The 23,955-nt window shown below is 37.8% G+C and overlaps 1 protein-coding gene across 1 annotated transcript in view; it reads left to right on the top strand.

Moving 5' to 3' along the window:
- The window catches only part of ptprm (protein tyrosine phosphatase, receptor type M), a 431,502-nt gene that overhangs the window by 160,682 nt on the left and 246,865 nt on the right, over nt 1-23,955 (top strand). Inside the window, exons 6-7 of the mRNA XM_031903767.1 lie at nt 4,460-4,634; nt 9,228-9,521. Of these exons, the coding sequence (XP_031759627.1) occupies nt 4,460-4,634; nt 9,228-9,521 (469 nt within the window). The remainder of the gene's footprint in view (nt 1-4,459; nt 4,635-9,227; nt 9,522-23,955) is intronic.

Raw genomic sequence — 23,955 nt, 5'->3', positions numbered from 1 at the left:
ATGTGCGTTGTGATACGATCTGAAAGTTACAAAATTTTTGTATCCAAACGATCGTAAATGGCGGGAAAACCTTTCTGACTTTGATCCTTCTGTGCATTATTTTGGAAGCCTTCCATAGGACTCAATGGCACTCTGCAGCTTCAACCTGGCCCAAGGAAAGTCTCCCATAGGGCTCAATGGCACTCTGCAGCTCCAACCTGGCCCCAGGAAAGTCTCCCATAGGGCTCAATGGCACTCTGCAGCTCCAACCCGACCCAAGGAAAGTCTCCCATAGGGCTCAATGGCACTCTGCAGCTCCAACCTGGCCCAAGGAAAGTCTCCCATAGGACTCAATGGCACTCTGCAGCTCCAACCTGGCCCAAGGAAAGTCTCCCATAGGGCTCAATGGCACTCTGCAGCTCCAACCTGGCCCAAGGAAAGTCTCCCATAGGGCTCAATGGCACTCTGCAGCTCCAACCTGGCCCAAGGAAAGTCTCCCATAGGGCTCAATGGCACTCTGCAGCTCCAACCCGGCCCAAGGAAAGTCTCCCATAGGGCTCAATGGCACTCTGCAGCTCCAACCTGGCCCAAGGAAAGCCTCCCATAGGGCTCAATGGCACTCTGCAGCTCCAACCCAGCCCAAGGAAAGTCTCCCATAGGGCTCAATGGCACTCTGCAGCTCCAACCCGGCCCAAGGAAAGTCTCCCATAGGGCTCAATGGCACTCTGCAGATCCAACCCGGCCCAAGGAAAGTCTCCCATAGGGCTCAATGGCACTCTGCAGCTCCAACCTGGCCCAAGGAAAGTCTCCCATAGGAATCAATGGCACTCTGCAGCTCCAACCCGGCCCAAGGAAAGTCTCCCATAGGGCTCAATGGCACTCTGCAGCTCCAACCCGGCCCAAGGAAAGTCTCCCATAGGGCTCAATGGCACTCTGCAGCTCCAACCTGGCCCAAGGAAAGTCTCCCATAGGAATCAATGGCACTCTGCAGCTCCAACCTGGCCCAAGGAAAGTCTCCCATAGGGCTCAATGGCACTCTGCAGCTCCAACCTGGCCCAAGGAAAGTCTCCCATAGGACTCAATGGCACTCTGCAGCTCCAACCTGGCCCAAGGAAAGTCACAATACCGAAGCTTGAATGAATAACGTTGCGAAAAATACGATTTTTTCCGCACAAATTGACGCAAAGCACAATAAAGTTGTGGAAATTAATGGAAAAATCGTAGAAAATACGCACAATTCTATAAATTAGAAATTTTTTTTTAATTTTTTTGTAATCGTACTAATTCGTACATTGATAAATGTGCCCCTTGGTGTATGGGGAGATGTGTAAACACCTCAACTATTAAACAACACTTTATTATACACCAAAAATAATTTGACACAACTTTATAAACAACAGAACAAACTAGAGTTGGAAAGGTTGGTCAAGGTCTGGGACAAAACATCCTGGCACAGATTTAAAATACTCACAACTATAAATTCTTTATATCTGGTAAATTATATTACTCTAATTTTGCATATGGGATTTTCCAAACAAAAGATCACAATCGTATTATTTACAGAGCAGTACAACAGTAGTAATATTACTTGTGTATTTTATGTAGCATTAAACCAATTATACAATTGTTTATTAACTGGAAAGCAATTATTGTTTTGTTAATGATCCTTATCTCTAGGCAACATTCATATATCAGCATATAGGGTACTGTATAGGTTACTTTAAAAACAGAGTGAATGTGAGGAGTGATGAGCATTTGATATATAGTACAGGGCAGTGTTCATGAGCTGAGAAAACAGCCAATACCTCACAAGCAAGTGCCCCAGCTGGCAGTTTCCCCTTTGGATTCTCATATATAAGGCTATACATTCATTAAATATTGTTGAACATAATACACATATCACATTTCAGGGAATGTTTTATATATAATATGAATGTTATGTGCTGTTATTTTATGTTAGACCTTTTCATTTTGCAAGAACACTTTAATATTGCCGTTGTAACTGGAAACTTCTTATCCCCAACCAGTGGGATATACATGCATAAACATTTTTAAAGGCTACCAGTCATTTTTCTTTCATTTCTAGCTGGAGATTCAACTACAGAACTCAAAGGCTTTCTATATTGAGCTGAGAAGGTGTACACTCATTTCCATAACAATAGCCGCTTCAGTTTTGCAGGGAGAGCAAATTAGGAGACATTGTTCATAACAGTTAGGTTTAGCACACTGATACTTTTCATTAGTGCCTATTTCAGTCTCCTTGAATTCTGCTTCCTCTGGAAAATATTAGACTGTGTATAGCAAAGAGAATTTAGGGAAATGCGGTGGAAAATGTTAAAGTTCTAGTATCAGACACACAAAACAAGAGAGAAAAAAAGAATTACTGTATAAGAAGAAAACATGTTGCTAATGTTGGAACTAGCCACGGTGCCTGCATGCTTTATGCCTAGTATTACTAGACCATGTGCACACTGATTCATTTGTCTAAAATTTGGCTAAATACCAAATCTTTTAGCAATGATTTGGCAGAATACTGAACCAAATCTACATTCCATTCTCCCAACATTATAGGTTTAACATTTTTTTGGCTTAGCACTCAGAATTCATCCAAACCTATGTGTAGATTAGGCATTTGGTTCAGCCTTAATACTGATTTACAATTTGATGGCATTTTCACTGAATTCATATTCTTAACTGGTCCATATTGCAAAATGAATTTGCCACAAAAGGGATCAGGCACTGTTATCTGTACTTATATCAGTGCTGGTAGCTTCTGATCTTAAAAAAGTAAATTTGACAATTGACAAATGACCAATCAACATCATATGTGCTACACTCTGAAAAATGAATGTATTAGAAACACATAGTGATCAGAGACTCTGTACCATTTTGTTTCTCCAAAATCTTTTCAAAACCATGGGAAAAAGTGAAAGTCAATGGATGTTTTTCCATGCAAAATACATGTAAGTTTATAGTCTATAGCAGTGATCCCAACCTGTGGCTCAGAAGCAACACGTTGGTCACCCTTTGGATGTTGGTCCCAGTGGCCTCAAAGTAGGTGCTTATTTTTGAATTTCTGGCTTGAAAGCATAAAGACCATGGGTACTACCACACAGCCTCTTGCAGACTCCTTATCTATAAGCAATGCGAGTTTGTTCAAAGGGCAGCTGTGGGGGGCAACCATATGGGGGTTTTGACCTTAACTAAATCCCTTTGCTAAATGTATATTGAAGCAGTAGAATTCTTAATGAATCGAATAAGTCGGTGTAGGATTGGCCAGAAGCGATGACTTTGACGTAGTTGGCCAGCTTGAATATATTGCAATATATGGACAAACAATCCCTGTTTTGCATAGGGGAGGGCTTTTCTTGGTAGCTTAATGCACAGAATGTCTTAATGCCCTATATATATTGATAATGGGTGAGTGCAGAGGATACTCCCAGGGTAGAATGAGCCTGTGTGTGCCATAACCTCAAATCTTCCATTTTTCTGTATTGGTTATTGTTCATAGTGTTTTATATTAACAACACTTTTGTTTGTCTATAAACCCACATACATTTCTTCTTCTGAGAGATAACAATACATTTATAGTACATAATAATGACAGTATTGCAACCAAATTATTAGCTTAGCATTTCAATTGCATACATGGAATTTCTACTATTTATATTGTCACACATACAGGAGCTGTTTGAGATGGCATTTTGTTGAATGAAAAAATCTTGCAAAATTTGCAATTAAGATACATTAAAACTGTTTTAATATTAAAACAATTTTGTGTATTTCCCCTTCCCTCATTGATTGTTTAAGATCTCTTGGCTTTTCTGCATGATCTCTCTGACAGGCAAGCACTGAGCTGTCAATCTTCAGGGCAATCCATGTGCAAATTAACAACAGTGCACTAACCCATAACAATCATTGAGACTTTTTTATTAATATTAGTACAAGACAGTACAATTATTTTCAAAATGCTGACTGTGTATTGCATGTATATAAATACATCATTTTTATTTTGGGGTAATTTTTCACATTTAGCGACACTGTTCTTTCTGTATAATTGGCATTAATAACACAACGTTATTGGAAGCACTTCCTTCATAAAAGAAGCGCCAGGGATGGCCAGTGGTTACTCTTTCTCCTGGCCTAATGGTGCTTCCTGGAGTGCAGCTTTAAATAAAACAATGAGCGTGACTGATGGCCTAATAACATTTTATGAAACTTAATTTGTCATTAAGAAATTCTAAAATCAGCCAATGTGCCTCAGGTAGCAACAAGGAAAAAGTATTACAACTACAGTAAAGTATTTCATTAACGTGAACCTTGTTTTGAAGGAAGTGCCAGCTGGATGTCTGGCCTAACATTCTAACAATGCAATCAATCAAGCCGACTTTCCTGAAGAAACATCTGTTTCAGGGAATAGAAGAATGATTATTCAGTTCACGGCTATGGAGAGAAATAAATTTGTTTTGTTTCTTTTCAGGGTGCCAATGGGAGGGTTGCTCCATTAAAGGATATAAAAGTGCAAAATATCCGTCGATTTGTGGCTACGTTTAATGTAGTGAACACAACGAAGAAGGACGCTGGCAATTATCGCTGCATGGTCCGTACAGAAGCAGGAGTTGGAGTGTCAAACTATGCAGAACTGATTGTCAAAGGTAGATTTCCCTTTTTTTAGTTAGCAAAGAGGTAATTACAGATCATTTGTATACTGTTTTATGGTAATTCTAAGGCAGACCGCTCATGCAATTATTGCTGCACTGGATACCTGTCTCTGTGCTGCACATGTCAAAAGTCATCCTTTTCTGGTTCTAATAATATAGACTGCGCCTGCATTGTCTGCCCATACAATAGTGACTAGTTGGAGACAGTTCCATTGTCAATAAATTTTGAGAACTCTATTAGGGGCCATGCAATAAAAGGCACTAAGTTTGCCCAGGAGCAGTAACCCATAGCAACCAATCAGCAGGTAAACTTTACTGGCCACCTGTTTAAAAGCAAATACCTTATTGGTTGCTATGGGTTACTGCACAAACCTTTATTACATATGGGGTTATATTCTTGAAAAAACAGAGGTGTAAGGACTTTACTTCTATATCCCAACATATAAAAGAAAGCAGTGGAGACTCAAAGTAAAGCATACTTATAGATGCATACCTTAAACTTTGGACAGAAGGTGACACTTACAGACCCTATGCCACAATATAAATTTACAATAGGCACAACCAGCATAAAAAACATTCTGAATAAAACTCAGATACAGCCATATAAATATTGATGTGGTATTACACATTTTGGTGGTAATGGTGATGGCATATTATGCAACAATAATATAACAAACAAGGGTTACAGAATAAAGATGGCATTGGGTGGCCCTGCTCACAAGAGCTTACTATCTGTATGTAACTGCAGATAAGCAGACAGGGAATGTTCTTTGCCCACAATAAGAGGCAGATTTTTATTTGCTGTTTAAAAACAGCGTAATTTTTTACTTGTTTTTTCTTTACACAGCTTTTCACAACATTTTTTCAGTGAAATTCATTTTACAAATCATAATAAATGACCCTTAAGCTATGCTTTTATATTGTACTTTAAAAAGGCAATTGAAAGGGGAACTTAGAAAGAGGGTTTATTTTTTCAAACCTGTGTATTTAGTTTTGCTGAAGTAGTTTTGCTGAGTAGGACTGATAGCTGCACACCAGTTCTTAGCTATCTATGTAAATAAACCAGAAATCGCTTTGGGCATTGTTCCAAGCAGAATGAGCACACAGTGATGTTTCCTACAGTACTTGGAACATGGAACAAGTCTCTTTATCTGTTTTTCAATGTGAAGTCTAGAAAGGCACATAGGTAATCACCAGAAGTGTATCAGTAAGGCAGCACATCTTTTCTTCTGGGTGTTATTAAAATACACATTGGACAAAAGGCGGCAGCAGGGCAGTATTGATTTAATGCATTTGGAGAAACATATTAGCCTCCTACATACGGTTCAGTGACTAAAGTTTTCTAATAGTGGCCGGTCACAAGTGCTTTATTTACTAGACAAAGAACCACTGAATGAATAGCACTGTCTGGAAAGGCATCCGATTATTACAGGGTTCAGCCTACTTATTGAGTTCAAGCAAGGAAACCTAGGTGCCTGGCGGCTTTTGTAAGAACTTGGTTTTTGGTCTTTAGCTGAGGGCAAATAGGGGAAGCCATCTGTAGTTGTGGTGACCTATTTCTATTCAGAGCTTAGGTCCTTTAGCAGAAACTTAACTTTAGTGCTTATGAGAAAGAAAGAAAAAACATATTCTGCAGCTAAATCATTTTCATTTTAAGCCTGCAGTAGGATTTCAGATGATATCAGGACTCCGCTTTTTAAAGCAGTAAAGCCATTTATTGAAATATTGGCTTCTTTGAAATACTAAGATCTGCTGCAGTCTTTGTGTTTTTGAAAGAAAGCGACTAAATGTATTCTTTGTGTTTGCTAAAGACACTGAGTAAGCTCTCTTTGGCGATAAAATGTTTTACTTATCACAAACATGAAAAATATTATGACATTAAAAGATAAAACTTGCAAAACTGCCGCTGTATTATATCTGCAGTTCTCCAGCAGTATTAAGTAAATGTCAGTTAAATTGTCCTCTAAGAGCATTAAAGGACAGAGTTTCTCCTTTTATACAAATATTATACTAATCAATGGCCCATTTATTTTTACTTAAGCTTATGGCACCCCGTCGGTTTTGCTCCATAACAGTTATTTTAAAAGTTTCCTTTTATGGCTGGGATGCTAAAGAATTGAATGCTGAAGACAACTGGTTTCATTTACTTTAGTTTTAATTAGGTTAATCTGCACGTCTTCTAAATTCATTTATATTTCCAAGATGATATTTAACATTACTGAGTTGTATTTGCCATAATATCTGTTTCCATTCCTTGTTTTAATAGATCACTATTGTGTTTGCATTTCTTTTTAACCCCTTTTTTTCAGTCTGGCAGCAGTAATTGAATGCATCCCAGTGGGGATTAAATTTGTGGGAACAAATGAAATCTGTCTAAATCAGTTATTCTAATAAAACTCAATTTGTTTTCTGTATCCTAAAACTTTAAATCTAATTTACCCACCTAAGGGCCCATCTATGATTACGAGCCATGACACAAGGTTCTAAATGAGCACAGACCTTAAGCTATTAAGTGCCATACACAATCAGCTTATTGTGCTCATCTCTACTAGCACTGTGTGACTGCTTAACAGTTCCACCTACTGTCATGCATAAGGCACAATGTACAACATGCTCTGGGCAAGGGAACCCTCTACAACAGCGGTTCCCAATCCCCCACTAGTCACCATTCATAACCTTTGTTAAAGGGAGACCAGTGTGAAGGCCAGTTATGGATATATTTGTGGATAATGCCTATTGGATGCCCTAGATACTCCTAGAAGCACATCTTGGAGGTTGTTTCCATATGTTTGTAGCCTTGTTTTGTGGTAAAATGTTGGACTTGACTGCAATAATTAGTGTAGACTTGCTGTTGTGCTTATTGGCCACTGCCCTACCATCGTGCCCATTTCCCTGCCAGTGGCTCGCATGCACCTGTCAACCTCCCCAACGATCACTTTCTCCATCTGCGCTGGTGGAGCCCCTTACTCCGGTGTATACTAGGTAGCTATCTCAGTTTCCTAACGCTAGTTTTGGCCCAGCAATTGTCATGCAATTAAAGTGTATGGCTATTTCCTACCCACATGCCTGCACTTTCTGTGCAAGCGCATGTTTTGCCCATTTGTGCTCCATTACCAGTCAGTGAGTAAACAACCCAAGTGTAGTTCGTAGGTTCAAAAACTACAGTTCCTAAACTAGAACTGAAAACCAAGCCCTAGTTATAGGGTCATGGGCTTGCCGAGCATAGTGTGGGGCACTTCTGCACTTTGTATATTGTGATCCAGTTATTTTATAGAAACCTGCAAATGCTTTAAGTAATTTACCTTCACTTGACCAATTAAATCTAACTGCTTATTGGCCACTGTAATATTTAAAATGACAATTCTAAACTCCCAGTTTTGTTGGTTGCTGTTTTTTGGAAACTATGCTTCCCTCTAGCTGTACTGGGAAATACAATATATATATGCTTTATTATTTTAGTCTGAGGATTTTCTTTGCTTAGCCTTCGGGGTCATGCCACAGCTTAACTTTTGCAAGTTTATACAAATAATCTTAGGGATTACACAAAGTAATAAACCAAAGTGGATATCTAATAAGTGCAACACAATAAACTGATGTATTCAGTAATAACCCCTTTGACCTTGCTCCAGAGTTTGCATTTCAGTTAAATGATGCTAAATGAAGAGGGAAACTTGAAAGTAATTAATTGTTCTTTCAGCTTGGCTACACAATTGCCTTAGGATTCTTCATGTAGACATTGTAGCACGTCCTGGTTCATGAAACAGCTTAATCACTTAAACTGATTTTAAATGATTTTGAGTTGTGTCGGAAGTGTTTACAGTGCATGGCTTTTCCGTATAGTATTAACTCAATCATTCCAAGGAGCCTTTGCTAACAAGTAGTAACAAGCATCTCCATGGAAGATTCCCAGTGGCAGAACAAGTCTCACTATAGTTATCCCATTCTATAACAAAGCAGTTGGGATTTTGAATATCATTGCACATTAAAGCATCTTATTTGTCTAAGAAAAGTATTCATTTTCTATATGATGTAAAGGTGGCACAAGGTGTGTCCAAACTGTAATCAAAGCAATATCAGAAAGATCTTGAGAAAATGTACCGTATGTTTGGTACAGTACTGAAGGAACATTTGTGTTTAAATGCATTACAAAGCTAAAACACACAGCTTCCACAGGTCACAGGCGGGTTCGGGATGAATTTTTCATGCACCCACCCTGCCTGCAACTATACAGATTCGTGCCCACATGTCCCTCCCCTTTTGTGACATCAGAAGGGAGTGGGATAGGTGTGGGTCTAAAAAAACAGAGACTCAAGGCAGGTTAGGGTCGGGTGTGGATAACAAGTCAGCGGGTTAGGGTCTTGATACACTGTATGTGTGGCTAACTCTAACATATTGGGAAGTGCCAACATGTTTAAGTTAAGCACACTTACAGTGTGTCAAACAAAACTTTGGGGTGTCACCTGTATTATTAGATCTTATTGAATGTACTGTAAGTTATCAATGTGTTTACTCAGCTGCTATAAATAAATCAATAATGTAATAATGCAATAGCAATAATGTAAATAATATATTTTGCATTACTTTTAGAACCACCTGTTCCAATAGCTCCTCCTCAACTCTCATCAGTTGGCGCTACGTATATGTGGATACAATTGAATACCAACTCTATCAATGGGGATGGTCCGATCATTTTGAAAGAAGTGGAATATCACACAGTTAGTGGAAGCTGGTATGACATACAGGTAGTGGACTCGAATATCTATAAGATAGGTCATCTTGATCCAGACACAGAATATGAAATTAGTGTCTTGTTGACCAGACCAGGAGAAGGAGGAAGAGGATCTCCCGGCCCTGCGCTAAGGACTCGGACAAAATGTGCTGGTGAGTTAAAGATAGTAAAGCAAACTGATGTACAGCCAATCACTGTCAACATTTGTATAGTTATTTCCTCACCTGCTCATTCCTACACTTAAGTCAGAGTTATACTGACAGTAAAAGAAAAGGACTACTAAAAATGGTTTCACACTTGCAATTTAAGAGATACAATTACATTTCTACATAGGCTTCTCAAGCTTTACTTGATTTAGATTCTGCCTTGTCTTGTCTCTAGCATGGATTTCTTTTTTCTCCATCATTACTTTCTTGCTCTTCCAATACTGTTGAATTGCTCTATAGATGTCATTGAGCTCATGTCATGTTGGTTTAGTAGTTAGTCCTACTGATTTGCTGATCCCAACTAAGATATAATTAATCTTTATTGGAAGCAAAACAATCTGATTGGGTTTAATTAATGATTACATTAGCAGACTTAAGCTATCGAGATACACACTACAGAAAGATCCCTTATCCAGAAAACCCCAAGTCTTGAGAAATAACAGATACCACACCTGTATTTGCAAAATCACACACTTTTTGAAACAAATTTACACAGATAACTGATCTACCACACATATTTTTGCCTTTCCTCATGGCAATAAGGAGGACAATATCTGTTTCTTTAAAGATGGACAGCCTATATTTTAATATGTTCTAGATCTTGTTTGACAATGCATGTAACTTTGTTTCACTGTAAGCTAACGTCATCTGTTATCAGGGATTTTAGGCTTTGCAAGTAGTAGACTACTGCCCAAAAATGTAACCAGGTAACCTATCTGATGTAGCTAAAACAGTGATTGGGTCCTGAAAATGGATGACTCACTTGATTTAAACAAAGGTCTTTTGTCAGGTTCCATCTTCTAAGAGCCATACATGCACAGACACAACATCATAGTAGCAGTTTCCTCAGACTCTGCTGCTTTGGAGTGTTTGGTCTAGGCAGTCTTCTTGTAGTATTACTGTCATCAACAGATCCAAAAGTAGGAAGATCCACAGCTCCCTGCCACTTCTTTCACATCTGCTAAAGAATCAGTGTTAGCGATGAGCAAAATTGAGTGAGAAAGTCGCGATTGCATCAAAATAGTCACAGGTGTGTCAAAAAAAGTTTTGGTTGAGCCAAAAAAATTGTACAGTAGCCATGTTTCACAAATTTTTCACCATTTCACAAATTTTTCTGCAGTTTTGCAAATTTTTAAGCAAAATTGGGACATATTCGTTCATCACTAATTAGTGCATTTGCTTATCCATGTGGATGGCCAAACTGACAATATCCAACCTTTTGTTCCATGGACCAAACTTTCAAATAATATCAGAATTGTAAGGTGTATGGTTGCTTGCAGAAAGTCTACTGTGAATAGTAAAATAGCCTTATCAGTCATTATACATATGCCATTTATCATTTATACGTTAATCAAACCCAACAGGATTGTTTTGCCACCAATATGGATTCATGCAACTTAGTTACCATCAAGTCAGATTTAGAATTATTTGCTTGTAATGGACTCTATGGGAGATGGCCTTGCCATAATTTGGAGCTTTCAGGATAATGGGTTTCCAAATAATGGATCCTATACCTGCATACCTATATGTGCTACTAATGACTTGTTAGGTATTTTAGGTTTTGTTTTTGTTTGGTCATGAATCCAGTAATATATTCAAATGGTAGAGTGAGCAGTCTTTTTACATAGTTGGACATAGTTGGAGTGAGCAAGCAAGGATGTTATTTATTTCACAGAGAATGGTTGTTTGCCAACCTCACATTCAGCACATGGGCTCCTCGAACTGTGCCAACAGCAATCTGTAAAAATAGCTTACTATTGGGCTATTAATTGAACAGAAGTTGCATGAAAACTGTGTTGCTGCTAATAACAATAATATAACAGAGCTCTTTTTTATGGTTAATTAAAGCTAGCAATTGTGGATGTAATTATCCCCATTCTGGAATCTAGATAATCTTTTTTTGGCTTTCTTGCAATGTTAATAACTGGGTACTACTGTCTGAGAATTGCTTTCTTTGTGAATATTTAAAATATTCTTTCCCTCTCTCTCTCTCTCTTTGGAATGTAAAGCGAAACATTTCTGTATTATGGAATAGTCCTACATTTTACATTGTTCAACTTATAGACTTGCATTTCCAGAAACTTGCTTATTGGACTGCAGATTTGGCCATGTATTCCTTAGGTTTATGCCTCTTGTTTATTCACGAATATCTAGAAACTTTGCTTCCTTTTCTGAAATTGGTTAAGACTGTGTCAGTGTGTTCTCCCACATATTGGGTATTGGAAATTTATTGGGTAAAGGAAATTTGGTTAAAGAACTGCAAGTTTTGCTTTTGGCTTCTTCTAAACAGAATACATTTGTACAAGTTCTAGTAAATCAAAAACAGAGGACAAATGATAAATGCTGGTTGCTGCAATTTTTAATTATGATACTGCTAATTTTGCACTTCTAATTAATAAGGTCCATAGGGCACCTTCATTGGACATCCAGACTTCTATGTCCCCCCTTCTTGGTTGGCATTTTGTAATGGAAAAAGCAACAAATTTACACTCATAATTAAGGGTATCTCTTTTATTTCGTTTTCACAATATATTCTACAATTTCAAACTAAGCAAAAGCGAACGTAGAACATTTTGTATTTATCAAAAGCATCACTTCATTACATTGCGACATAGTACTCTGAATGCTCTAATTGGTGGTTTGGAGTCTTTAAATGACATACAAATCACTGGCTAATGGGGTTAGTGGATGCTGATAAACTAATGACGAACCAATTAGGCATGGTACGAGTAAAACTCTGTCATTTTCAAATGTACTCCTTTCAGTTAACAACGGGAGTCATTTAAGGGAAGAGTCTCTGCACCTGTTTAATGAGAGTGATAATTGTAAGCTTTAATCATGAATCTATGGGGACTGGCAAACCTCTTTGACTTGAAAAAGGAAATTCAGATACTTAATGAGGTGCAAAACAATTCCAATAGTTTAAAGGAAAAATAAGTCTCTAATGATACCTTCTTCCACATAACATCTGAAATTGCTTATTGACATTTCTCATAATTTGATTCCGGGTTACATATTTGTGTTTTCATTTCTTTTTTAATATCCAGTAATAGGTGTTTTCCCTGCTTCAGTTTCCTCATGTGTTTTGGTCATAAAAAATGACTAGCTGGGTAACAAGCCAAAGTCATACAGAAATTCATTTTAAGACTTGTTGAAAAAGCAAAGTATACTATCAGTGGGTTGAACTGACTTCACAAAAAGTGGATGGGCATTATATGGTGTGCTAGGCATTTTAGCTGTGCCCCCGTTGAAATCCATTCACATATGAATACACACATAACTCACAAAGTGACGTTTTGTTCATGTTACCTCTGAAAATTAATTTCAATCAGGTATTCCCCACAACAAAAGACACAGTGGCGTTCCCCAGCATTTAATGGCTCCCAGCAAACCCAAGCATAGGTGAGCACTGTGACTTTCAGTAACATTGTAGAAAACCTCTGAAAATCACAGTAGCCCTAGCATTTCATGATGCAGGGGCCCAAGAGTTTATAAAAGAGTGTATTTAATGATATAGTAGTCGCTGCAGCAATGGCCCTGTTATTTCATTACAAAGTGACCCCAGCATTTTATGACACAGTGACCCCCAGCATTTCATTACACAGTGGTATAACACACTAACTTCATGATGTAATAGCATTTAAGACACTGGCTGTTCACTGACCAGTGTAAAGTAAGGGCATAAAGAGAAAGTGAACATAGGGCATGTGTCAATTACAAATATTTTGGAGACATAGATATTAAATAGACCTGTGCAACTAAACAAAGACATTTTTACTACAGACACGGATACTACTGTACATTTATATAGTAGTACATGTAATTATATATGCTAATTATAATTAATATGTTAATTAACATTCCCTATCTAATATATATATAATTTATTTAAGAGAGGGTATGAGGCATTGCAGAATGGCAGGCTGGAACTTTAAATCAGAGGACCAAAAAAAAAACCAAAACAATGTGAAACCATATAGCAGCTGCCTGTACCTGCTGTCCCCTTCAGTTCCGTTACTGACACAATTTGTGGTGTGCATTTTTAGCTGGAGAATGTTCATGTATACCTAAGCTAGGCAAACATTTCCATTTATGAATGCAAATGAAGGACTGTTCAGTGCAGACCATATAGCCTATATCATCACACATTACTGTCTGTTTTAGAGCACATTTAGGCAACGTGCATAACCTGCAGTTGAATATATATTTCCCGTTAAATTTAGATAAAAACATTAAATCCACTTAAAGCCATCTAACCACAATTACCACAGTTTCTTCTTTATCTTTAAACCTTAAAAAAGACCATTTCCTATATACTGTATATTAATTTTTCAGTGGTGGTACATGCCTGAGAGAATATTGTTTGTTAATTATTATTTAACATGTTGTACTTTAAATCCTTTACTGTCCATTAGTTCTTTTTTATTCCTTTTTAACCACTGTAGATCTTAATTACCATGTATCTCCCAAACAGAGACACCAAGTCAAGGGTAATTTCTATAATCAAAAGAGCTGTATATTAGATCCATCCAGCTCAGTACACTCTTGTCTAAAGTAATACATTACTTGAAAGTCTGCATAACTACAGACATGACCTTGAGCTTAGTCTTTTGTCATTGCTCCTGTACCACAAATTCAGCTTCTCTGTGGCATTTTTCATTACATTGTTCAGACACTCTGCCAGCATGTATATCACCAAAACATGGAAAAACGCCAAACAGGAAAGAGAAAAATATCGTTCTTGCAATCATTTCTCAACTTCAAAAATCAATAACTCCTTGCCCTGTAGACACTAGGCATAAAGACTCTCACGCTTCTCAGAGGGAGAAAAGCAATGCAAGATAAAACAGCCAAGATGTCTCTGTTAGTGCTCGTGCTCTGTTAGTTCAGTTCTAAAGCAGGAAGCAGTTGTGGGTGCTGAACTGCTAGCTATATATTTGGAGAAACTAAATACGCAAGCGTGTGGTCTTAGGTTTTCATTATTTTTCCCTACCCAGTTGCTACCATATACATTTGACATTCTAAATGCATGAAAAAAATATTATACAGGTATAGGATCCGTTATCCGGGAACCATTACCCTGTACTCGGTACTAAGTTTTCATTAATCCTTATTGGAGGCAAAACAATCCTATCGGGTTTAATTAAAGTTTAAATTATATTTTAGTAGACTTAGAAAGATTCCTTATCTGGAAAACCTATATCCTGAGCATTCTGGATAACAGGTCCCCTTATTTCTTTCTTTCTTTCTTTCTTTCTTTCTTAACAAGCAAGATTATAGGTTTTTAAGAATGTGTTATTTTACTGGGTTACAGACATTGTTTACTGTTTATCCTCTAAGTATACTTGTTGTGACTACAAAGCAGGAAGTCTCTACTCTGCAGGAAAACTCAGAGGATACAGGGTTAAAGTGACTGATGTTGTTTTAAAAAAAAATGTTAACATTTTTATGCCTGGGGAATTAGTAACATAATACTCTGGTGACAGAAAAGGCTTAACATAACCCATAATCCCTTCATGGTGAGAACTGGAACAAACTTCACTATTTTATATTACGGCAGATCATTTGTTACTTAAAATAGCCACAGCAGAATATGAGATTTATATATGTGCTACAATATATTGCAAAACCCGTTAGGCTAATGGTGATTAGCTCTGTAACCATAAGTACCTGTTGAACTTATGTTGATATGATACCTTACTTGGGTAGAAAAAAATGGAGTCTCTACAAGTGAAGGTAATTTATTGCATTATGAACCTAACATTTTTGAAGGTCTGAATAGCAAGATGACTGGACAGGAGCTGGGCAGGGTTCAGGTTTTTACTCCTGAAGATAGAATAGCTGAAATATCCAGTTGGGCTTTCATCAATAAATGCACTCATCTCATTCCACGATTGATTGGAAGCTCGAAACTGACCGATTATCTTTTATGGATATATCCTTATAATACACAAGAGCCATGGATATCCTGTAAATTATATTCTTATAAACTGTGCATAGTGATGTCATCAGTTATAATTGGCAATTAGTGATGTAATTTCTGTCACTGAGTGAAACATGTGTATTATAATAGGTTCCCCCTATTGTAAAATATGAGGATATTATAAGTAATCAAGGAGTTCCATGGCCATATAAAAGCACGAGGTAATTAGGGGGTCCTTTATTCACTATATATATATATACATTTTTGAAGAATTTGTCAGGAAATTTCTAATAAAATATTGGATTAATCATAATAATGATTTAACTTGAAAGTTGCTGCAGCCAGCCTTTCTTACCCAAGCAGAACTGGCTTGGGCAAGGGAAGCCGGGTGCTGCAAAATTGGTTAATCGTGACTTCAGTGCTGTTTTTCAATTTTATGTTAAATGGGTGTCAATTTAACTTGTAGCTGCCTATTGCCTTAGCATAGACTAATGCTTCAAGACTTAAGGCTTTGCATATGCATGTCAATGAGTAAAATAAAACACAGAAAACTCAATATTTAAATCACATAGTGAAGCTCCTACTCAGTAGTCAAGTGGTAAGGTGAGTACCTTGCTTTAGGGCTGCCAGTCCACTGTATTTAACTTGGAGGAGTTTGTAGAAGAAGGTGGAGTGTTAATAGTAATTTGAATATGCATATTAATGGAATCAGAACTATCCTGCTCCAGGCCTCAACAGTTTCACTATGTAGAAGTGGAGAGTCAGTCGAAATACCTGAATGATGGATGATACCACCCTTAATAAAATGAAAGAAACCCTACATTCTATTCCTGCTATGCACTGGCCCATGTGGCCTGACAATGGACATACTTCCAGTTACCACATTTAGGGGCCTATTTATTATGTGTAAAATGAAATACGCCAAAAAAACACTGTAAAAAGCTGTGTAAAATAAATGGCAAATTTCACTATAAGAATGCCAGATGTTATACCATTATTCTACATAAGTTCTGGCAAAAGAAAAAATGCATAAAAAAATGACACCATTTTTTACACAAAGAAGCCTGGCGATGTGTGGTGAATTTTGTTTCCATTTTTTATACAGCATAATAATAAGTTTATTAAGGGATGATCAAATCCATCAGTTTTTGAATTTAGCAAAATCCTTCACAAAAGAATTCCAAGTTATGGCTTTAAGAATTCAGATCTGGCTTGGCAGGACATTTAATGGCAGAATTATCAACATTCCTATTTTAATTTTTACCATGATTCACTTTTATTTGCACTAAAACTGACAAACTCAAATTATAAGTTTAAGGGGCAGATTTTTGTACGTTTAAAAAGCACAATACAAAAAAATCATATCAAATACGATTTTTTTGTATTGTGCTTTTTAAAGTTCGAAAAATTCGTATTTGAAAATCCAAAAAAATCTGATCGTATAATAGCCGAAAAGTATGATTTTTTCGTATCAGAACGATCGTAAAATGCAGGAAAACCTTTCTGACTTTGATCCTTCTGTGCATGATTTTGGAAGTCTCCCATAGGAATCAATGGCACTCTGCAGCTCTAACCTGGCCCAAGGAAAGTCTCCCATAGGGCTCAATGGCACTCTGCAGCTCCAACCTGGCCCAAGGAAAGTCTCCCATAGGGCTCAATGGCACTCTGCAGCTCCAACCCGGCCCAAGGAAAGTCTCCCATAGGGCTCAATGGCACTCTGAAGCTCCAACCTGGCCCAAGGAAAGTCTCCCATAGGGCTCAATGGCACTCTGCAGCTCCAACCCGGCCCAAGGAAAGTCTCCCATAGGGCTCAATGGCACTCTGCAGCTCCAACCTGGCCCAAGGAAAGTCTCCCATAGGGCTCAATGGCACTCTGCAGCTCCAACCTGGCCCAAGGAAAGTCTCCCATAGGGCTCAATGGCACTCTGCAGCTCCAACCTGGCCCAAGGAAAGTCTCCCATAGGGCTCAATGGCACTCTGCAGCTCCAACCCGGCCCAAGGAAAGTCTCCCATAGGGCTCAATGGCACTCTGCAGCTCCAACCTGGCCCAAGGAAAGTCTCCCATAGGGCTCAATGGCACTCTGCAGCTCCAACCCGGCCCAAGGAAAGTCTCCCATAGGGCTCAATGGCACTCTGCAGCTCCAACCTGGCCCAAGGAAAGTCTCCCATAGGGCTCAATGGCACTCTGCAGCTCCAACCTGGCCCAAGGAAAGTCTCCCATAGGGCTCAATGGCACTCTGCAGCTCCAACCCGGCCCAAGGAAAGTCTCCCATAGGAATCAATGGCACTCTGCAGCTCCAACCTGGCCCAAGAAAGTCTCCCATAGGGCTCAATGGCACTCTGCAGCTCCAACCTGGCCCAAGGAAAGTCTCCCATAGGGCTCAATGGCACTCTGCAGCTCCAACCCGGCCCAAGGAAAGTCTCCCATAGGGCTCAATGGCACTCTGCAGCTCCAACCTGGCCCAAGGAAAGTCTCCCATAGGGCTCAATGGCACTCTGCAGCTCCAACCTGGCCCAAGGAAAGTCTCCCATAGGGCTCAATGGCACTCTGCAGCTCCAACCTGGCCCAAGGAAAGTCACGATACCGAAGCTTGAATGAATCCGAAACTTTCGTACTCGGCGCGACAATACGTCTCGAAAAAGTACAGATTTTTTGTATTCGGACCAGTCGTACTTTGATGAATGTGCCCCTAAGTCAAGTATTAATTAAGCTAAAAAAAACTGGAATAACATTGTTGAGTTTTTATTTTTAAACTTGTAGACTCACAAATTCAAGGTATTGAAGTTTTTTTTTATTAAATTGAGTTTTTTATATTCGGATAATAAATAAACAAACATTCAAGTTTTTGGAAATTGTTATTTTATTTGAAGTAGAGAAAAACCTCTAAAACCTCAAACAAATTTTAATTTTTATAAATATGTTTCCCTGGATTCGACTGAAACCTACAAAGAGTGCTAGGATTTGGCTGAATCTCGAACCATATCTCTAACATGTTATATCTTAAACACAAAGATATTCTGATAAAAAGATATTAAAAAAAATACATCCCTCTCCTGCAATAGCATTTATACATTGTGTATGTAATAACATAGAGGTGAGGGTGCAGGAAACCCACCAATGGGATACTTTCTCTCCATTGCCTTATGATGCTATAAAATCTAATCAGGTAGAAAGATTTACTAACAAGTTATTGTCCTAATAAACATTGTCCAGCAATATTTCATGCGTTAAATAGGAAATGGCATTTCCATAAATCAGAAGACTGTATTTCTTCCTTCGTTGTTCCTCTACCCATCTCATTGTTCTCTTTTTCATAGGTAATTAAATATCTTCTGAGTGTAAAATTACCATGAATGAATTCTACAGGCAGCAAACTGTGAAAAAAAAGTTTGATGAATTCCCCCTGTAGTGTTTAATTTTATAGACTGACCTTCTGCTTTATTATAACTGGCATGTTTGACCAAGCGAATGACAAAAAAATTCTTTTTCCATGACCCGTGCATCATTAGCAGTGCTGCAAAATGACAACTGTTTAAAATGGCACTACAATTACGTTTCCATTAGAAAACTTCTGCCTCTATTCTTGACAAATGAAATGCCAGTTCTGAAGAATCCCTTTTTATAGAGGCACAGAATTGCAGAGCTATCATTTCTGGTTCAAATCATATTAGTTTAAGCTTTTTCTGCCTTAATGTTTTAAAGCATTTGAAAGATTTCATTTGTGTGTGTGTGGGGGGGGTCTTTGGTATCAGAAGGCATGTTTTCACATACACCCTTTGACCCAAAATATTTGTAATAGAATCTCATTGCACTTTTTAGGTTTATGGATTGCTTTCCCGGGAGCCAGTGGCACTAAGCAAAGCCATGAAAAATAGCCCAGAACATTATTCCTCCTCTACTAAACATTACACTTAGCATTATTCTTTCTGGTTATGTACTACTGGCATTCATCTAACCCTATGGGGCTGATTCATCAAAGTACGAGTTCGAATCGGGTAAAATTCGGATTAGATATGATCATTTCTGATGATCACAAATATCACAAAAATGCTTATGAAAAAATCGTATTAGTCCCGATAATATTGTATTGGCGATCCGAAAGTCACAAAATTTTCATATCAGAACGATCGTAAACGGCAGGAAAACCTTTCTGACTTTGATCCTTCTGTGCAGGATTTTGGAAGCCTCCCATAGGATAGTCACGATACCGAAGCTTGAATGAATCAGAAACTTTCGTGCAAAAAGTTGCACTAATATACGAAAAAGTCGCAGAAAATACGCAAAAGTTGTAATCTTTAAAAAAAAATATGATTTTTTGTATTTTCGGACCTGTAGTACTTTGTGCCCCCTGTGCATGTTCATCAGGTTGCCAGATGGGGATTTGTGATTCACCTGTCCAAATGAGGACTTATTTACAAAGCACCATGCAAAAAGGGCCCCAACCCAAACAGCAGCACACAAGCAAAGCATCACCATGTGAAATGCCAATTGCCAACTATCGACTGGACCGGCTCTGCAGCAATGGAAACAGATCAGCAGGTATTTAGGAACCCCAGGAGAGCAAGTGCTCTGTAAGTGAACACACTCTTGCACCCATGTGTCACCTGGGATTTGTAAAGGACCCCTGATCTGTTTCCATTGCTGCAGATCCACTCCAGCTGGCATTGCCCATGGTGATGATTTGCTTGTGTGCTGCTGCTCATTTTCTAACTAAAGACATTCAGTATTACATTCTGCATCCTACAGCACTCAGTTTCCCTTTCTGTGAATTTGTGTGGCCTACCACTTTGCAACTGAACTGCTGTTGAGTCAAGACATTTATGCATTATTGTAGCTACCAACAAACACAGAACATGGTGGTCTGTTTCCTTTTCTCTAGCCAGTTGTTCATGGCTTCTCTCTGGTCTGCAGCCCTCACATGCTGCCCCCGGTCACTTCAGATGCTGCTCCCAGATGCTCTCTAGAGTCTCTCCTCGGGTGCTGCCAGTCCACATTTATACACCTTTTTAGCCACTGCCCCCACATACCAACTGATCAGATGAGGTTGATAAAGCCAAATCTTTCCCATTATTCAAAGACTGTTGGGTTAGTTTTGTTGCATACATAAATGAGTTTTGTGGGTCCTGTAGCCAACATACTGCCCAACTGCCATTCACAAAAAAAACTCCCCCATACACTGTGTATAACACATAAATATGTAAAGGGCACAAACACATATGTATATAACACAAATAATGGCACCCAAGATGAGTAATTTCTTACACAGGTATTAACCCAGGGCAACCAATCATTATGTTGCTTTCATTGTTTTACTTGCAACTAGCTGTTGGTTACCATTATTGCCCTAGCAGGCATTTATGTTCCTTTAATTGGCTGATTATTTTAATTTTTATTAATAAGGAATGCATATCATTTTCCTCATACCTCTCACCTTCTCTCACTATATTAATTATTCCTTTGTCCCGTTGCCTAGTTCAAATACTCAGTACAAAATACATTTGCTTTTCCAAACTGTAATTTTTTTAATATGTCACTCATTATTACTGAACTCTGCAGATGACAAAACATTATGTTAAACTTTATAATCTATTGACATTTGACTATGCTTTAAAGACAGGGACATCTATTGGCATTTTCCTGACCCGAAAAGATTGTTATATCCATAATAGGTACTTCCCAGCATTGCTGCCAATTCAACTTATTATTAAGCTCTTTGCTATGTAATTCTGTTCCAGACGAGAAGTGCTTTCCAATTATGTCAATTTTTACTGCTTTTTAGTCATGTAATGTATGTATCTGTCTTTCTTTTTCTCTTCCCACTCACTGCATTTCTTCATTCTGTTGCTCTTAATTGATGTGTGAGGTGTTATATAAATGTAGCAAAGCTCCACAATTGCCCATCCTAATAATGTCTATTTACTAGAGATGAATGAAATAGACATAAATCACAATCTGCTTCAGAATGTGTTGAAAATATTATAAAGCAAAGACCTCTTGTTGAATTGGAAGACAATTCTGTATTTTGTCTTGATTTTCTAAGAAACTGAGTGAACATTGAGGTTAAAATACATTATGATTTCAATATATCTCAGACTCTCTTGCTGACCATGTTACTTGGTTAGTTTCCCCCTGTGATTAATAACTTAGAAAATGTCTTTACAAAAGATGAGTTGACCTTACGCGGGGCGAAACATGAACAGCTTTCTGCCTTAAGATTTGTGATTCTAGCTTATCACATATTCTCATCATCATATAGCAGTTGCTGTCAAATTTGTTGGTTCTGTCTGCTGTGCAGGTGAAAGGTTTGTTAGGGTATTGTCACATGGGGAATTTTCATAGTGGTGATCTTAACAACTGGAATACAATTCAGTAAGCTTTTCATTGAAATTAGGTGGAAAAGCCTTAGGTAAGCCTGACCCAAAATTTTTTTTGCCAAAAATGGACCATTCATTTTTTTTGTTGGGGGATAGGAATAATCACTGGTCAGAGTCTGGTTGTGCGACCTCCTGTTGATATCCATTGGAAGCATTGAGTGCATTGACCTCACAGTGATCTGCTTTCCTTTCTGATCACACTTCACCTTATTTTTTAATGCTGTTCAAATCAGCAATGCAATAAACCCCCCTACAAAAGCTTCACAACCATTTAAAATTATATTTCTTATGTTTACCTTCCTTTTTTGTGGCCCTTTTAAACTAATTAAATGAGGCCCACCCTCCACAGATTTTATGAAATAAATCCTCCCCATCAGCATTTATGTGGTTTATGCAATTGTTCTCTTTCACTGTAAAACTGAGCAAATTTATGTTTAAAAATATCGATGAGCGAATTTTTTTCGCATTTTGGCATCGGCAAATTGTTCATCATGTGTCAAAAAAAAGTTGCGGGTGCATCAAAATAGGCATGGACACTGCAAAATGGGTGCTGTTGTGTCAAAATAGGCACATGTCGACACCCACGTTCATGCAATTTTCGCTGCTTTGCAAATTTTTCAACAAAGCAAAACGGACAGATTCGCTCATCACTATTTAATAATAATAATTGTATCACAGTGGTTTTGCTTTGTGCATCTGTCGCAGCCTTTCTTTGCACTTTGCACGCTGCACGGGGCATTGTAAATGACCCCTGGTGTTTGCTGTAGAAAAGTAAGCCCTGGTCAGATTTTGCAATCTTTAACACATTTGACACCAACCTTTACATACTGACCATGTAAAGGTAGAATTTTATAGCCACTCATAAACTATCAGTTATTAACTTGCAGAGACAGTTTGAAATGGTTGTTCACAGCAGCAGCACTGGCACCAAATTGATTATACTTGTACTGGTATAGGACCTATTATCCAGAATGCTTGGGACCTGGGGTTTTCCAGATAAGGGATCTTCCCATAATTTGGATCTCCATAACAAGTCTGCTAAAAATCATTTAAATATTGAATAAACCCAACAGGCTTGCGTTGCTTCCAATAGGGATACTGTATTTTAGTTGGAATCAAGTACAAGGTATTGGTTTATTATTACAGGGAAAAAGGAAATCATTTTTAAAAATTATAATTATTTGCTTATAATGGAGTCTGTGGGAGATGGCCTCTCCTTAATTCTGAACTTTCTGGGTTTCTGGATAATGGATTCCATACCTGTACTGTTAAACAATGAACACCATTTGCAAGGCTTAGTACCTTAATATAAGATAATAAGCTACTATGAAAGTCAACATAAAGTAATTGCAAACTGTCTGAGAAGCTGTGTATTAATTTAATATTGATGAGGTTTGTTATGTGTTTACACATGTGGCTACTATTTGACTTGGATTCATGTACAGTTCCTAAGTTGTTTAATATTTTCTATTAACAGTCTGCCTCAGATTCAATTTGATTGTAGCTCTTTCTTCTTTTTATAATTTATAATTTACTCGACTGTTTTAATTTGTACAGAGGTGATTTATTTTGACAAGGTAATAAGCATTGTATAGTATTATTTTGCTCTCAGTTATGCCTATTTCATTTCTAAGTTTTATTTTTTATTGCCTTGCAAATGAAATATTAGAGCTGCACCATGCATAAAGTTATATGGAGACAGGTAATCTAAAATTAGATTGTGAAATAAAACCAGCCATATACAACATTCCTAATTGACAAATGTACATTAAGCATATATAAATTATTGATATGAAACATAGATCATGCCTAGTAATATAATTTAGTGCTATTTTACATGTTGTTACAGCCATTGCAAATGAATCCCTGCAATTTAATAGATGTAACTGTGTGCATACAGCACAAAGTATTAATAACATTTATAAATCTTCAGACAAATAAGCAAGAAATAGCTGTTGAAATCTATTTAATGCAAACTAAGAATTATCAGGGTCTTCCTGGATAATATAATTTTGTTCAGAGGTAAATGACATTACCATTTGTAAATGCCATTAGAATAGAGCAAGGAGGGCTACTTTTTCT

This window comes from Xenopus tropicalis, chromosome 6, assembly GCF_000004195.4.
Source record: "Xenopus tropicalis strain Nigerian chromosome 6, UCB_Xtro_10.0, whole genome shotgun sequence".
Lineage (NCBI taxonomy): Eukaryota > Metazoa > Chordata > Amphibia > Anura > Pipidae > Xenopus > Xenopus tropicalis.
This window is presented reverse-complemented; position numbering and strand designations above follow the sequence as displayed.